Source organism: Ciconia boyciana, chromosome 3, assembly GCF_034638445.1.
Source record: "Ciconia boyciana chromosome 3, ASM3463844v1, whole genome shotgun sequence".
NCBI lineage: Eukaryota > Metazoa > Chordata > Aves > Ciconiiformes > Ciconiidae > Ciconia > Ciconia boyciana.
This window is the reverse complement of record NC_132936.1, coordinates 128,463,311-128,481,109: the sequence shown is the minus strand read 5'-3', so window position 1 is coordinate 128,481,109 and position 17,799 is coordinate 128,463,311. Positions and strand designations below refer to the sequence as shown.

Genomic DNA, 17,799 nt, shown 5'->3' with positions numbered 1-17,799 from the left:
AGGCTTTTACGTTACTCAGTTATGTTCTTGGAAAACTCCTCCACTTCTGAACACCCTTGATTTGTTGCCTCCTCTGATTTAGTGCAAGAATATATGCAAAGCACATGAAACTCATAATTTATTTTACTTTGTCAGCAGTAAAATTAACTGAAGGCTTTTTTTAAGTATCACCTCTTCTTCTCCCTCCCCGCCAACGATACTGCTTTCTGAGGAGGAGTCGACAGCAAGCAACACCTCGCCGTGAGCACAACTGATGGAACCTGCTGAACAAGCATATCACGAACAAGCAAGCTATACATGCCAGTTCGCTGGGTTGGAAGGAAGCTCTTTGGGACGAGGGTCTGTTTAGCTCAGTTTTCACAACAGGGCTTGTGAGAACCCCAGTTCCCCCAATACTGTGGCAGGATGGTCTCTGCTCACGTGGACCTGAGATGCAAAACCTGTGCTCAGTCAAAAGATCTTAACCACGGTACCATGAGTTGGTTACGCCAAGGGACCGGTCCACCCACCTACATCCTTGGGAGGACTTTATACCACCCCTCGATGAGATCTCTTCTCGCTGTGCGGTTTGGTAAGGTTGCTGTCCGCAGGCCTCTACAGCATCCTCTGTCCTGAGCCCTGCCGCAGCACCACGGCACCCTTCGGCAGCAGAACGGATAGAGTCCTCACCAGCTCCTCTACTGCATGGCACTTACTGAGCACGAAAGCAAGGCATTTAACAACTCTTTTCTACTTGCCATCATACATACCTACTCTTTTTTAACAACAGAAATCAAATGCCGTGAGCCTTTTAGTACACGTCACTGTGTGTAACGTCAATTGACATGGCTTATGTTCTCGATTCCCCTCCCTAAAATGAACTGTTGCACTGTCTCAGCGCATGCAACGTTCATTTCGAAGAGTTTCTTTCTGTCCCGTTCTCCCTGTGAGCTGGCAACAAAATACAAATCCACTATCACGAAGAGGTGCACTGAGAACTGGAGGGCAGATCTTCTCAGAGGAGAAAGGAATGTCCATGTAAGGCTCGTTTCTCCTCCTGCTTTATGTTACAGGATGTTCTGGCCATCTTAGGGAAAACAAACAGCCGAGTCTATCTCTGAATGAGAATTATTTTAATAGCAGACCCTTCAGCTGTTTGTAGTTCAGTTAGCATGTTTCTGGCTTGTGTATCAAAAAGACTCTTTTCCTGGACTTTAGCAGGCTCCTTCCTAATTGAGCTATTAAAATTTGTTCGCAGTTTTCATTTGATAGGCGATGCCTGCTGCAGGAGCCAACACTGAGGATGAGCCTTGGCATACCGAAGTTTTCTTCAGAAGACCACGCTCAGCGCCATCCAAACACGCCTGTCTCCTCTTCCACCACCGCAACAGATGAGACACACTGCGCTTACTGCCGAGAATGCCCCACCGCGGGGCCACAAGAGACTTCCCAGGGTCGATCCGTAAGGACATGTCAGTACGCTGCAGACCGATGCATAAACCCACCTGCAGATCTGCGCTCCATCCGGGGCTCTGTCATTGCTGTGCTGGAAGAGCCCCGCAAACTCCTCTCGTATCTCAGTTTCCCTACTTTATAATTGGAGGACTTGCTTACTTGCCTCATTTCCTCTGAAAAGGCCGTGGGCTGAGGAACGGCTTGAGTGAGGAAGGATCTGGTTAACCTTGTACACACAAGAGCCCACTTGAAGTCAACCGCATTACTTCACACGCTGCAAGTCAAGCACTCGCCCCCTTGGATCATGGCCTAACTGCCTATGGACATACAAACATGGCTGTTAGCCAAAGTACCGCACACACTACTGGAGGTATAGAAAGGTCAGACCAGACTGTGAATCTCAGCCACTTAGCACAGCTGCTCGGCTCACAGCTCAGCAAAGGAATGTTTCAAAACAACAAAATCCGTGCCTCCAAACCAGTTTTGACACTCCCTCGTGCACAAGAGCGTTTTTCCTTCATGAAAGGTATATCCCCTTCTCTACGCACACGCTCACATCCACCGACACCGCATCCAGGACCTGCCCTGCCAAAGGCAGCACCCAGGGCTGAGCGAGAGGACGGCCTGGAGCAGGAGGTATGACAGGAGACACGCTCACGCTCCCCTTTCCTCTGGGCCTGCGGGTAGTTTCCAGGTCCCAGGCAGGACTTGGAGACTATCTGCTTCCCACAGGCAAAGCTTGTAGGCAGATGACATTCAATCCCACCTCTTCAGCGGTCCCTGTTAGCCGAAAAAGTCCATAAAAGGCAAATAAAGCCCCAGCAAGTACTGTCCCACACGGCCTTCTCCCTGGATACCACATCTGGACTCCTCTTCAACACCTCCCTTTTTTCAGAAGAACAAGACCCAGGACTTCTCCCTGGAGCCCTTGTGCAGTGCTCCTAGTGTCAGGGATACCGCCAAAAAAAAAATCAGCTTAAACATCTTCAGTCCACGCTTCAAGGTTCCAAGGTTCAAGCTTCAGCTTTTAATCCAGCCTGGGGCTGTCTCCAGTTACTGTGGGCTTCTATGTACCAGGCCTTGTTGCTGGATGCAACGTCCCGTCCTGCTCCCTCTCCCTCCTTGTCCTTCCTTAACCCCCAACAATCAAACACACAGAGAAATCCCCTCATTTCCAGAGTTTTCTCAGCCTGCTCCTAAAGTAAAGCATCTAGCATCTAGAGATTGTACCCATTTTGTTTTTAAATCTGAGTGTTAAGCTGAAATCCAGCCACGCTATGGTACGAACACACTGACTGCATGTATTTAATGACTTACGGAGGTACAGATGCTCCTTTGATGGTAGTTGGCTCCATTGCCAAAGCGACGGAGGCCCCAACACCCTCCAAAATCCCTGGGTACAGTGGGTTCATCCCATGGCCATCTCCATATCAGGGCAGCTCCACTGCTATCAATTTCCAAGCTGACAAAATCAAATGTAAATCTCGCCTGAACAGGCACTTTTCCAACTGCTGTGGAGACTTGACCTTCTGTGGAAGACAACGCGAGAAAAGATAACGTAAACTTTGCTGGGAGACAAGATAAAGGGGGATGGAACTGCCCCTTAGGGGTTTCAAGTAGCTAACTGCAAAATCCAGAATCAGGATGCCCTTGGCAGTAAATAATGCAAGGACAGGCTGTCCAGAGCTGGCGGAGAGTCTGACAGTCCAACGATTCCACGGAGAGGCAGAGGTAAAACACCTTCATCCCTTTAGGGTCAGCCAAGAATCCATTCATGAGCTGCAAATTACACACATTTACCGCTTTCATTTTCACAGTATTTCCCTTTGATGCTGCGAGTAATGCAGCTTTGCTGCAGACCAGCCACAAAGATTTACTCACTGTGCAACCTTACTCTTCTGAGACCATGTCTACAGGACATGATGATTAAAGTGGCAGGACTATAAACATCCTGCCCACAACTGGGCATGCCCACTGCTTCTTCCCATAAAGCCACAGCAGCGGAAAAAAATTAGGATGAGGTTACCAACGGCTCTTGGCATCGGTCTGACTTGACTCGTGGTGATATTAAAGGTAAAACCCAGAGCAGAACAAAGCTTTTGAAAATCCCCAGTGCCTTCTACAACCCCATGCTTAAAGACTGGTCTAGAGAAGGGCACGAAGACAAGGCTGGAAAAAGCAAACACCCTTTTTTTTTTTTTTTTTTTGCAAAAATGCACCACTGCAACTCTACTGCCTGGCTGCGGGCTGTGAAAAGCGGCGTGCCTCAGAACAGGCGGCAAAGCACAGCCCTGGGACAGCACGGCGCAGCTCCCGCCGCAGCGCAGCAGCCAGGCCCTGTGCCTGCACGAGAGACCTGCGTTTTTGCAGAGATCGCCTGAAGAAGTTGCGCTGGCTTCTAAGCAATGGCAGGACCAAGATGCATCCCTCAGGCTCTATGCTCCATGAACCCCATGTTTTCATCTGAAAAAACAAAACTCCAAAGTTTTCAGTGACAGGTTTCACGAGACCTGGCTCTTTTCTTCAAGTCTTATCTTAGGGAAGGCTCTGTGGAAACTACATTTTCTATGCTTCCTTGTGGACAGGAAAGCTAGAAAGAGTAACTTAAACCACTCCAAACAAAGGCACAGAAACCAGAAGGAAAAAAAAAATTACTTTTATAGCTACCAGAGAGTTGCCATCAATTTAAAGAGAGAAGGACAGAGACAAAACAGAAGAAAACGCCCTGGGGCAAACGAACACTTCGAAGCAGGGTCAGCTCCAGGGGCGAGGGGAGTTTTGCAGTCGCAGGGCTGGCTGCTGATCTCCTGAGTGAGCCCCTCCATCTCGGGACGGGCTTGTTCTCACAGCCTCACTCCCAGGAGGCTACGGACATGAGTACCTGCTATCCGAGAGGTCCAACCGAGCCTTTCCTTTTGAGAACCTCTGACCAAAAATGGACAGCGTGACCAGCCAGCCTTCTCAACATTAAGGACCATTTAAGATTAGCAGCAGGAGGGAACTGCTAAAAAAGGGCTTAGACAAAACCAGCCAAGCATGCCCGCCTTACCATAAGCTGGGCCATTCTGACCATGGCCACTACCCAAGGGTTCTCTGTTCAGCCACGGCTTGTTAAGACCCCTCACCAAGTCATTTGGCAGAAAACTTCCTTTATTCATCCCGGGCTAGTTTTCTGCTGGGTTAGCTTGCTGAAAAGAGGCCACCGAAACGCCAGAGCCCATGCAAAAGGAGGCAATGGGGGCAGGAGCAGCCACAAGCAGCAGACAGGGCAGGACCAAGCATTTACAGTGAGATCAGTATAGGCAGACGTGGAGCCACAAGCCTACCTTCCCTTAACAGGCACTACAGAAGTAACGACTGTTGAGTTTTTCTGCTATTCCCCATCTCACAGCCTTGCGCTCGCTCTGTTTATGAACAGCTGGGGAGGCCAGCAGCCGTTCGCCTTCGTGCCCTGCCGAAGCCGGAACTCCCAAGCGTCCTGCATCCACATCCTGAGGACCAAGATCCTGTGATTTTAGGTGGCAGGCCAGAGTTTACCTCTGGCACCCAACTTCAGCAAGCTGACCAGCCTGGCGGACATCCCAGCGCTTCCGTAACATTTTAATCAAGCGGACTCCAAACACTGGCAGGTACGGAGATGGGGACATTTTTAAGGTAGTTCTTCAGGAAGACCCTGCAGCAAGCACAAACGCACAGCCAGGCGTACAAGCCCTGCTCTGTCAATACCACAAGCAGATGCTGAAAGTTAAGCTCGCCTTTAAGCGCATTCCCCCACGCTCCTTCCAAGCACAGCCGCGTGCCTCATCTCTGCCGCTCCCCAAGCCGTAAGCTGCTCAACAGAAGACCTCGCTCTCTGTCGGCTGTTGGTGCAGGACCTTGAACGAGTACTAAATAAATGAACAAGTCATTTCCTGCAAGGCCAAACAAGCTCCCTGCCAAAGAGGTCACATACCATGCTCTGGCCTGATGCCTCTCCCTAGTTTATGAGGGTAAATTCCCATATCCAGGGGTCCAACAATTACAGAATTACATCTGGGCTAGGATAACTCTCACTGAAACTAGGATTACGCTTCACTGAAGAGGCGAGGAAAACAACTGCGTTTGTGCTTTCATTGCATGACCTCTAAAGTTTGGTTTGGGTTTCTTGGTTTGCGCAAACCAAAACATTCGCATGAAATCAGGGAGTTTTCGCTTAATTCCCAGCTAGAGGACCAGGATCTGTCACACCAAGGTTCTTCAACGCTGTTTTGGCAGTAAGGAGATCTGTGAGGAAAAGCCCTTTGAGGCAGGGCCCGTGACAAAGCAGTCAGGAGGAAATAGCCCACGTGGTTCATTCCAGTCTCGTGAGCTCCTCCAACTAGCGCAGGGGTGGAAGGCGGACACGCTGGAATCTTTGCTCCCCATCTCCCATCATGCCACCCAGGATGGCTCAGAGGCTTTCTGTAAGCGTGTTATCATGACACAGATGCTCTCAAGCCCCCGCAGCCCACAAGAAGGACCAGGCAACTATCAGTCCTGTAAAAACAGCCTGAGCTTTGGATTTGGAGTAAGCCGCAGAGCTAGTCAAAATGCACCTGGCAGGCCCTGCGCCACCATTCTGAATACTTCACTCCCGTCAAGTTAAAACAAGACTTAAAAGCAACCCAAATCTTCCACGCTTGAATCACGCAGACAACTCCATTTGCTTGGATGTGCCCATCCCCATGAGTAAGGGCTGCAGAATCAGACCCAGCTTTTCCTCACCATCCTGCCAAAAACACAGGCACACAGAAAGAAGAAAAGAAAAATCCCACTGACTGATGCCCCTGCTATTTTTGCTGTCCATGACAGCAAACTGGTAAAAGGCCTGACTCAGAAGCCTCCCTTGAAAAACCTGAATCATCCCAGTTTGGAAGATGGTCTCATATAACGAAGGAGTCTCTCTTCTCTGCTCCTCCCTCTCTTTACAAGAGAGAATTTGAGTCAGACTGATGGGGGGGGGGGGGGGGGCAGAAAGGAGGGGGGAAACAAAAAAGAAAACGTCATGCTTTGTTTGGCTCCTTCTACAAGGATGGCAAAGTCAGGTAGAGTTTTGGAAACGACTCACACTGTTCCAGTTAATGAGATGTTACGATAACTTCCCTTCACCTCCAGTCCCCCTCAGCAGACCAAAAAGCATATGGCAGCCCAGCGGCTGGCAGCTGTATTTTGGGTCTGCAGGGCTGTGTTTGATCTCAGTTACACCTCTTATTTACCAGTGTGACTTCCTTGATGTCAGAGCATAACCACGGACTGACGCTGCCTGGAAGAGAGAAAGAGGCACCCCAGCTGTACGTTCACTGCCTGGATGAACTCTGTGAACTTGGATTTCTTCTTAATTTGCACTGTATATGTTTTTGAAAGCCTGAGACTTGTGGCACATAAAAGATCTTTAGAACGACCTTCACTGAAACATTATAATGTTACAACACTTTGTTATCACACATCGGTGTCGGTCTCTTCTCCCACGTAACAAGCGATAGGACGAGAGGAAATGGCCTCCAGTTGTGCCAGGGCAGGTTTAGATTGGACATTAGGAAAAATGCCTTCACCTAAAGGGTTGTCCAGCACTGGACCAGGCTGCCCAGGGAAGTGGTGGAGTCCCCAGCCCTGGAGGTATTCAAAAGCCGTGTAGATGAGGTGCTTAGGGACACGGTGTAGTGGTGGGCTTGGCAGTGCTACGTTAACGGTTCGACTTGATGATCGTAAAGGTCTTTTCCAACCTAAACGATTCTATGATTCTATGATCATTTAGCATCAGGAGATCTCAAAATGACTTGAAAAGGAGGCCTCCTTTTAGAGACGCAGCCAAGGGAGACATGGAGAGATTAAGTCACCCAGAAAAGCAGTGGGAGCCACCAGAACAGAAAGCCAGATCTTGTGCCCTATCCTCTAGAGTCACCCACTACAGACAGTTTATCAAGTAAAAAGCTGTGGTTACCTGCCTCTTCAGGAAGAGCTCTAGCCTGTTTCTTGTGGGTAGATGCAAGTACATACCCCTTCTGAATGGGGCTTCGGCACCTCGCACCCCTCTGCAAACAGAGGCCACCTGTGACTCGAAAAGCCGTGCTCCTCTGGACCCAGGCCGTGGCAGAGACGGTGGCTGAGGGGAAGGGGACTGACTAAGAAAAACAGCAGCATTAAAAGTGAGAACGTACCATCTAAAAAGGTGATTCAAGCCTAGGGTTGCTGGGCTGGATCGCAGCTCGATGCAGAGGCTCTACAGGAGCAGCAATCACTCCGACATCTCCACTGCACCCCAGTGAAACCTATGCCCAGCTTTAGGCCACCGTCAGTCCCTCTGGCATCAAGGATGCAAGCGAGCTGCGCGTCAGCCGCATACACTGCGTATACTCCGAATACGACACCCCCTTGCTGGTGAAAACTACCCTGGGAGCGCTGCCGCCTCCTGCCAGGGGAGTGGGAAGGGAGATGCCATTTGATTTAAAAGCACTGCAGTCGAGTCAAAAGTTTACATTTGATCTTAAACCACACATTTTTACATGGGAAAAATATTTAAATCACTAAATCGAAATGCATCTTTCCACCCCCTATCTAATCACGACACAAACTCCAGAGAGCATCAGGCTGTTGGCGGTCAGCGAGGCTCCCAAGAGAGCCTGGGCACCCAGGTCCCGTGAAGAGGCGGCGGATACAGCGGGCGCTGTGGAAAATTTCCACTTGTGAAACGATTCTTCTCATCGTCACTCCCGGCTCTGCGCGGCAGCAGAGGCACAGGGTGCCGCGTCTATTGCGCCAAACGCTATTTCTCATCTCTTGGATTAATTTTAAGCTAACTCTGATCACAACATGAGATACTCTCCCAAACTGAGGCAAAACAGCAAGAGCCCTGACGAAAGTCAGCAGTGCCGGCTGGGAACACTTTGGGCAATTCAAGCAAAGCGCAGACAAATCCACCTGCAGCACAGACCTTTACAGCCTGTGCCCCCTCTACTCAGCCGATGGAGCTCCCTCCCGCATCAGCAGGAAAACCGTGCCCAAGGAGAGCAAAACATGGGATGGGAATCCACACTACCCTTCAGAGAGAAGGGAGCACTCCATGCCCCATTTAAAATAGGTCTGAAATCTGCCTTTGCCACGTAATCTACAATTTATCGGTGGCGAAGGCAAGCAGCCAGCCTGCTCTGCCGGAGCGCAGGCTGGAGATGGCTCGGTTTCCTACCGCCGGAAAGCGGGAAGAGAGCGCAGGTCTGGCCCCACCGGCACAAGAGGCAGAGGACACCAGAGGAAGCACCTTCTCACCGGCAGTCTTTGGAGTTCATGTAAAAGCAGGACCAGTATTAGCGTCACACATCCGCATACACTGTGTAGGTAGACTTAAATATACTTAAGCACGCGCATACACCCCTGTTTACTTACAACGATGCTCACGCCTGTCTTTCCCGGCCTTACTTCTCAGAAGCAATCACCACGTTCAAGAAAAACAAGCATAACTTTTCGAACACGTGTATCAAAAAAAGAAAATTTGATGAATTTAAGGGCACTTAAGTCCCACATCTTAAAAACCCATCCAAGCATTGTTATGCTCCATAAGAAGAACCGTGTTCAAGTCTTAGCTGGTGTTTGTGCTCTTTCCTAAACATCAGAGCATTCCTTACACCATGCTGGACACCGCAAAACCCTTAAGACACGTCTGTTTATTTAAAAAGCAAATTCAAGTCACGGAGGGGTATGCTCTCCTTCACTTAAAGGAAAATAAGCCTTGCGTAAATTCTGCTTGCGCTCACGTATTTGCAATGCAAAATATAAATTGCTTGCTATCACCCTCTTGGTACAGCTGGTTGCAAAATGAAGCAGGAGACGGCCACTCAACGCCCCAGACCGAGCGTCGCTCTTCCAAAAATCTTTCCCTCGCACAACGGCACACGGGAGCGCATTCAACCCGCCCCAAGACCCTGCCCAGCGGCAGCGCGGCTGCCCCTGCCCCACAGGCACCGAGAGCCCGCGGCCGCGGGCAAGTACCGGCGGGCGGGCGGCTCCACCGCGGGAGCCGAGCGCGCCCGGCCCCGGCCCCGGCCGGCACCCGAGCGCCGCGCACCGCCGCGGGGACCCCGGCCGCGGGACCCGGGCCGCCGGGACCTCTCCGCGGGAGCCAGGGGGGACCCGCTCCGCTCCGCTCCGCCCCGCCGAGCCCCGCTCCACGGCGCTGCCGGCTGCGGCCGCGCGCAGGCGACGGCCCCGGCCCCGGCCCCGGCCCCGCGGCAGCGCACTCCCGCAAAGTTTCTCTCCTCTCCCGGGGGCCACCGCCGCCCCCCAGCGCGCACCGCCCCGGCCCGGGCAGGGCTCCGGCTGCGGCTCCGGCCCCGGCCCCGGCGCGGACCCCCGGGGCGGGGGAGCGCCGGCTCGCCCCAGCCCCCGCGGGCTTCGCCTCCCCTTCCCCGGCGCCCGGGGAGGGATCACCTCCGCGCAGGTGACCCCACCCGCCGCCGCGGCCCCGCGCCCTGCCCGCCGCCCCTCAGAGCGGCCCCCGGCCCAGACTCACCGCCGCGACCGGCCGCGCAGCCGGCCAGGAGCAGGGCCAGGGCGGCCAGGGCGCCCAGCTGCCCCCGCAGCAGCTCCCCCCGCCGCCTCCGCCGCCGCCGCTCCGCCGCCGAGGCGCCCATCGCGGCCGCTCCGCTCCCCCGAGCCGCGCCGCGCCGCGCCGAGCCCAGCCGCGCCGCGCCGAGCCCAGCCGGGGCGCCGCAGCGCCGCCCCCGCCCGCCCCCCGCCGCCGCCCCCCCCCCGCCCGCCGGCCCGCCGACCCACCGCCCCTGCGCGGCGCGGGCAGCGGGCGCGGCCAGGCGGGATCGCGACGGGAGGGAGAGCACGGACGGGGCCGGCGGGGGCCCGAACTTCCCGGCCGGCCCCCAGCCCCCCTCCCCGCCGCCGGCGTCCGGGGCGGCTTCCTGGGCGGGGAGGGGGCGGGGAGCCGGAGCCGGAGCCGCCCGGCCGCCCCGCCGCGCCTCTGCCCCCGACCCCGCCGGGCCGCCCCCGCCTCCGCCGCGCCGCCCCCGCCCCCGCCGCGCCCCGAGACCCCCAGGCCCCGCAGGCGGGGACGGCGGTTCCCGGGCACCCGGCGGTGGCAGCCGCACGGCCGAGGCGGGGAGAGGGCAGCCCCCGCTTTAGCTTGCCTTCCCTGGGGCCAGCGGGGACGTCCGGCACCGTCTTCTGGGCTAAAACCTTTACCTGCCGCTACAACGTTTAAAGCCCCCAAAGGCCCCGGCAGCCCCGTCCCCCCTCCCCTCTCGCCAGCGATTCCCCAGCCTGAACAGGGCGCAGCCCTTGCTGCAGTTCCTTTCCATTGCACACGCTCGTACTCTGGAGGATTCTCACCGTAGGGGTCGATCTTTGCTTTCCCCGTTTCTCACACTCCGCGCTCAACTTTTTGCTGGGTGAGCAACCACCCGCTCCACCTGCCCTCCCAACTGCTCCTGTGCAAGAGCAGGCGAGGGCAGACCTCCCTCCCGCAGGCGCCCTACCCACCACACCTCTGGGTGCAGGCCCAGGCAGGGACGCGGGCGCGAGCCGGTTGGCCGGGCTGCGCTGGCACCCGGGTTGGCGCACCGGCCGGGAGCTGTGCCACCGGCTATGACCCAGGACAGCCCATGCGCAGCGCTCCATCCGTCCGCCGCTTGGGCTCCCAGGTTTAAAACCTGAGCTGGCCTGAACCTTTCACCCCTCCTCCCCTGTTTAAAATCCTAATTATTGTTGCGGCAGTAACGCAAACACCTACTGGCTGCACTGAAACCAGAGCATCGTGCACACATGAGGAAACGCTGCGGGGCCTGCAGTTGTGAAGAAACACCACTATCCCCGCTCTGCAGCAAGGGCACCGGAGTTACGCGACACATCTGCCCGAGGAAGCAGAATAAACCTCTGGCAGAGTCCGGGTTTGAACCCTGCGTCCCTGAAACTAGAGCCGCTGTTTGGGACCTTTCCCGGGCCTCCCAGCCCCCCGGTGCCAACATCCTGCCAGCAGCATAAGCCAGTGAGCTGGTGACGCAGAGAGGCGCTGGCTAAGATCAATGCGAGGAGAGAGTGCGAGAGCACGGGCAGCGCTGTCTTCAGCGCGAACACGCTGAATTAAATCAAAGGAGATTGATGCAATGACAGAACAGAAACTCTCCAAAAATATTTCAGCTGTTTCATCATTTCAAGTGAAAATACTTCTGACAAAAGCCCAAGCCGCAGACAGCAGCATGGAGAGCACTTTCTGGTCCTCACCCGTCCCAGCCCCGCAGCTCCAGGGCTGACAGCAGTGCTCACAACACGCGTACAGGCGCTCGGCTCCCTCTGCACTGACCTGGAGCTGGCCCTCACCGGGGAGAGGCTCTGGGGTGCTGTGCGTGACCGAAGCCCTTGTGAGCTGGCTGAAGGGGCACCAGGCGCCTGGCCGGCACGCCTGAGCTTTGGGACACAGGCACAGCAACGGCCATCCAGCATCCGCGTTTCGATACACACCCACGTATCACCCTGCCCGCGGCAGCAAAACGCTTTTGGACTGGAGAGCCACCTTCAGATTAGATGAACAAGAAAGGAGAAGAAATACATCTGTTCCTATGATCTAAATATTACCCAAGAGTTGCTATGGCTAGCTGCACACAGACACAGAAACAGAAGAAAACATTGCTCTCAATATTTGTGATTAGCTACTAACCATTCTCATTAGAGAGGGTCTCATTCTGGGGCCAGCATCTCGTTATGCACTCAGCTTCCAACCTCTCCTCCAAGGGCTTCTTGCAACTCTGAACTTAATCAGGATGTCATTTTCAATGCTGCTCTTAAAGACTTATTGATCGTGCTCCTACACGCAACTTCAGAAACACCGGTGTCCCTGTTGGCCCCAGGTAGGCAGAGCCCGCTCCCGTCCAGACAGTACACAGAGTAAGTTCACAACTGTCCTAGGATGTAACTATGGAAGAAGTGGTTTGGTTTGCTTTGGGTTCTTTCCGGGTAGGATACACTCCCTTCCCCCTGGCAGGGCAGGTTTTATCCCATGGTAAACAACGCTGAAACCTGTCCTGCTGTCAAACACTACAGGAAGTCACCACAATTTGTGAAAGAGACCGTGCCTGTCTCGCTGCTTGCTCTTCATCAATACCACGTGAAAGCAATCAACCAGCTTCGGGGTGAGAGGAGGTTTGGGGGTGAATGTCCCCATTGCTGACATGACGGGCGCTATGACAGTAGCCCCAAAGTATTCCTTTTAAATCTAAATGTCCTTTTGAAGTCTGTAACTGCTCAAAAAGGTGACCCCGAGAGTCACTCCAAAATCATTATTCACCCCTCCATCATAAGCCTCCTTTCCGTCCCATTGCAGAGCTGCTCGTAAACACCAGGGTGTAAGCTCACCAAGGTGAGAATTAAGACTGGGAATATCTGGGAAGCCTATGTAGCCTAGGAACAAACTTCCCACTCAGAATCACAACGTAATTCAGCAAATTCCTTACTAGCGTAGTAAGTACTAGCTTGTGAAACATTTCCATTTCTGGGGAGCATAAGACGGGAGAATTCCCCCTTCCCTCCCACTGATAAACCAGGGTGTGGGTGGAGCAGGCTTTGAACTGATCTGTCTGCAGGAGGAAACAGAAGGAAGGGAATCGCCGTGGATGCTACTCTTTGAGAGAAAAGCTCTTATATTATCTTCTGTAGGAGCCTTCTGCAAGGAAAAATAAAAAGAACTGCTAAAGAAAGAACAGACGAGACTAACGTGCTGCCGAATATACGGTTTGCTTTATATCCCCTCTTCCACTTACTTCCTTTCACTCTTGTTCCTCTTTTGACCATTTCAGCACTCTTCATGGAGCATCTCTTGATCACCTAGTATTTGAACAGCGTGGGAACTTAATGTGGTGCATTTAGGCCATCAGATCGTACCTACGTTCCACGTGATTCCACCTCTTTAACAAAAATGAATCTGATGATCTCGGCGCTTTTTGAACGCCAGTCGGCAAACGTGCATATTGGAGGCATTGTAACTGTTGGAGATGGGTTGCAGGCAGCAGAACCACCACATGTTCTTTGGAGTTCCTTCTGCAATCCGAGCGAGGAAATCCTATTTAGCTGGCTTCAGCATCAGCCGGCCTGAGGAAGGGAGACAGCAAAGGCACAAACATCTCCTCTTATGTAATTGCAGTCTTTGTGGGACAGGGAACTGCTGCTGCTTTCAGCAGTTGCTCACAGGTTCCGGTCGGTGTCTGGGTACCTGTGCATGGTGGGATCCTTCCTGAAACAACAGCTGAAGGACTGCCTGGCTGAAACTCTTGTTGGACCTATCAGGCCAGGAACCAGTCTCAAGTTTGGTCTGTATTTTAAGTCTTAATCAGTGTAATGGTGTTCAAGTGTGCATTAAACCTCCCGTGGGGCTGAAAAAGAACAGAGGTGCTGAGGAAAGTCTTCCTTTCCCAGATGCATCCTGCATGCTTTAGTGACGCATGTGGATTCCCCGCAAGGCACTGCTTGCAGCTCTGCCTGCTGCCATGTAGACCGTTCTCCCGGGAGGGCCATGGAAATGCTTTGCTGCGGACTCCGGAGGAGGTCCCGTTAGCTTTGCTAGGACCCCAGGGGGGTTCCCAGAGAGGTGGCTCTCAGAAGGGCAGAAAGATGCACTTTTCTTTCCAGAGCCTCATCACAGCATAAAGCCACATAAAGCATCGGGAGAAAACTGTGTAAATCACAGGATACAGATGTGCAGAGATGACAGCCAGATGTGCCTCGGCAGAGCTAAGGAACAGTCACGACTGTTTCAAGGAGAGCAAACAGCCTCGCATACTTGGCATTTTCCCCCTGCAAACCACGCCAAGTTCTGCTCTTCAGACCAAATAGAGATTTTCTTCTGTTTGGACTGGCAGATTATGCTCAAAGAGCTTTCAACTCTGGAGGAAAATATCTGGGATTAATGCGGAGCAGCATCTTTAGGTAGACGTTAGCCAGCCAGAACCCAGGGTGCCAGGTATAGTGATCTCCGACTGGTGGGCAGCATCCTGAGCCAGTTCAGAGGATCGACCGGGGCTGGACACCAGCCCTTGACAGCTGCCCTGGAGCCTTGCCCAAACACCTCCAGGGCCAGCGACACCATGAGGTTGGGGCTGGGCAATACTTTCCATGCAGAGACCAGCTCGGGGCATCTGTATGGCAGAATCACCAAGTTTTACTGCTGCTCCACTTCACGCACAGAACTGCTGTTGAAGACCCATGTAAGGCGGTCTAGGCAGACCAGAAAGAAATAACAGGAGGTTTCCTTGGTTTTGGTTTTAGTCTAGGGCCCTACTTTTTCAGCACAGTTCCTGTGCCGTCTCTCCAAGTCTGTCTACACAGAAAGTTTCACCCTTTCATCTCTCGCTTTAGCTGGTTATACGTATGTTTTAAGCAGTCTGTTGGCAGGGCTGTGGTGGCTGAGCATAGTTGAAGTACGAGATTAAAAGCAATAGGCTATCGGCAGGACAGTGGTGGCTGAGGACAGTTGCTTCTCTCCTGCGAAGTTTGACCCACAAGCCTTAGACACATATCCTCTTTGCAAACCGCAAAGAGGATGCAATTAAATACACTGCTGATGATCACTGATGGCTGCCCCCTCCTTCCCGCATGGGATCCCCTGGTGAGCAGAAAGCTCGTGTGAGCGATCCTCTGCTCCCATGCAAAGTTAGCCATCTTAATGCCGTTTGCGGTGACACTGGTTTCAGTAACTCGGACCGACTTTGCACTGAAGGAGGTCAGGGAGCGCATGTAGGCTCCTCATTCACCCAGCTGCGGACGTCACTGCCAGCCGATGGCCGGCCGCTGAAGGGTGCGACGTCTTCGGTCAGCTAACGGGCAGCGCCACACGAAGCAAGGACAAACTATTTACTTTCAGCCTTGCACTCGTACCCCAGGTTCGAAGTGGTTCAAAAGGCTGCCCAGCCGATAGGATTTCCATGTAAAAACAGTTTACAGTAGTTTAGGCTATGCCTGCTCCCATTTGATTTAAGAGCATTTAAATAGGTTTGCATCTGCTTAGATAAAACAGCTTAAGGTCATACCCTTGGATAAAGCTGGGTGTCGTCCTTACGAAGGCTGGCAGTTATCCCCTATCTGAAAAGCCTGAGGAAATGTTTGCACTTACATGCTTTGGGGGAATTCAGGGTTTTAGGGAGGCATCGGTATGACCCCGTCTTCCTGCAACAAGAGGGAGGCCCATCTCCGTCACAGACCTAACAAAACCGCTCTCTCATCCTCCCCACGCAAACAGGGGCAACACCTCTGGCAGACCCATCAGCTCTTCTAGGCCAGAGAAGGACTTTGCTGCATCCCCCCGCACCCTGCCGGCCCCGCGCAGAGTGGCTGGGCAGGCAATGGCTGGAGGGCGCCGGGGAGGGCAGGAGGGGTCTGGAGAGGAGGGAAGTGAAGAGGTGGGGGGTGCTCGGGGAGCTGGAATGCACCAACACGAGTGCTTGCTAGATGGAAACATCTGCTCGCCACAGGGTTCACAGCAGTCCGGGAGCCCCCAGCCCTGCCAGAGGCAGGAGGGTCGGCATCGGGGTGTCGCAGAGCCGTCGTTGCTCAGCCGTGCTCGGGGCTGCGTGCTGAGGGCAAGGACGTTTGTCTCTTCTGGCTTTTGGGCCACCGAACAGAGGGAAACAGCCACGGGAAAAGCGAAGAGAACTGCTCCCGACAGCAGTGTAAAAATGGGGCGCCGGGTCCGTTCCCAGAAGGTGCCCGCGCACGCGTCCGTAGCATCTGTGCTGTTTGTCCCTCCCGTCAGTGACGGGGGTGCCTGTTGTGCAGGAGGGGGCAGAGGGGACGAGCTCTCAGCCTTTCAGCTGTTTAGGAAAATAAACAAGGCTGTGACAGAGCTGGTTTCTGGCTTGCCTTCTCCCAGAGGGGTTTTTTTTGGTGGTTAAAGGAGGACAGTATCATCTGGCTTTCTTACTCCATTTCTCTTCCGTACTCTGTCTCAGAGAGATTTTTCTAAGGCTTTCCGTCTCCCCTCTCTTTCCTGACTGAAGATTCACGATTAAATACATAGATGAACGCAGAGATGAAAGAAATACTAGATACTGTATTGGTATGTGTATACATACTTGTCCCTTTTTGAGGCTCGGAGATGTTTTCCTCCCCAGCCCCCGCCCCGCTCTGGAGGTGCTGTTTCCCTTGCCAAGGCCAGCCAGGGCGGGAGCTGGGCAGGCAGGACAGGGCAGGAAAGCCCTCCTCCGTCGGAGTCCCGGCGGCAGAGCCCCGTGAGCCGTCGCCAGGCTGGGCACTGCCACCGCACCGCTCCGGGGCCCGCGCAGGGTGACGGCACTGCCCACGCTCGCCCGCTGCCCGGCGGCAGGGCTGCCGTCTCCTCTGCCGGGCGGCAGGGCCGAGCAGACGGCAGGCTGCCGGGTCTCGCAAGAAAGGCCGCGCTCGCCTGGGCCGGCACCCGGAGGGGAAGCCTGCGAGGAGCGCTGCGAGCATTCCCACTTCAGCAGAGAACAGTCTCCTCTTACCGCAGAGCCACCTCTCCGGCACTACTCTACCAGCAACGGCCGTCGGCGATCCGTCGCTGCCCCCAGCTTCTCCCAGTTCCCGCCTAGCCGAGATCCTGCTCTGCCTTCGGACAGACACAGCGCTCTGCCGTCCCGGGGCCGCTGCAGAGGCTTGTCCCTGTAGTTGAGCCTCTGCCATCGGCATGTCTTTGGGAATACCTTGTATTTCAGTGGCAAGGAGAAGTAATTACTGAATTGAGTCTGCAAAGCATAAAAGCCAAGTAGGGTTCTTTCAGGATGAAAGAGCCAATACAAATGCTGGTATTAATAGAAAAATATTTGTTACTTCACGGGATATCAGGGCTTCCTGTGGTTTGAGGTTGTGTCTTGCATAGCTCGTGGCTGAACGCCTCAGGATGACTCTGCTTTCCTTTTTTTCTTTCAGCAGCCAGCTTGTTCGCTCTCAAATCAATGATCTGGCTTACAAATAGAGCAATTCTGCATCTCCTTATCGGATGTCCTCTCACGCTCTGCTCCACTTCCGCAAGCACGCGCAGACGCAGAATAGGCTGGCGGTACGTCTGTTTGCATCATGCCTTGGTGAAAGGCTGTAGAATAACAACTGGTCTGTAGAAAAGCACACTGAGAGCTGCTGTTCTACCTGCCCGATAGCACCAGAAACAAAATTAAAGGGCAGAAAACTCAAAACAAATTCACATGAAATCCTCTTACACACAGTGAAATTACCCTGGAGGACCCTTTGCCACAGGAAGTTGTTTCTGAGGCCAACAAAATTTCCAAAATGCAAAAGAAGGCTGGGTAACTGTGGAAATATTGAGAATAGCAGCGTCAGAATTAACCCTAACGTTAGTGTATCCAGAGTTCACAGTTTAGAGCTTGT

The 17,799-nt window shown here is 53.8% G+C and overlaps 1 protein-coding gene across 1 annotated transcript in view; it reads right to left on the bottom strand.

Moving 5' to 3' along the window:
* Positions 1-17,415, bottom strand: part of SLC24A3 (solute carrier family 24 member 3) — a 183,200-nt gene extending 165,785 nt beyond the window's left edge. Inside the window, exon 1 of the mRNA XM_072857674.1 lies at positions 16,920-17,415. Within this exon, the coding sequence (XP_072713775.1) occupies positions 16,920-17,103 (184 nt within the window). The 5' untranslated portion in view covers positions 17,104-17,415. The remainder of the gene's footprint in view (positions 1-16,919) is intronic.
* Positions 17,416-17,799: the final 384 nt, after the last annotated feature.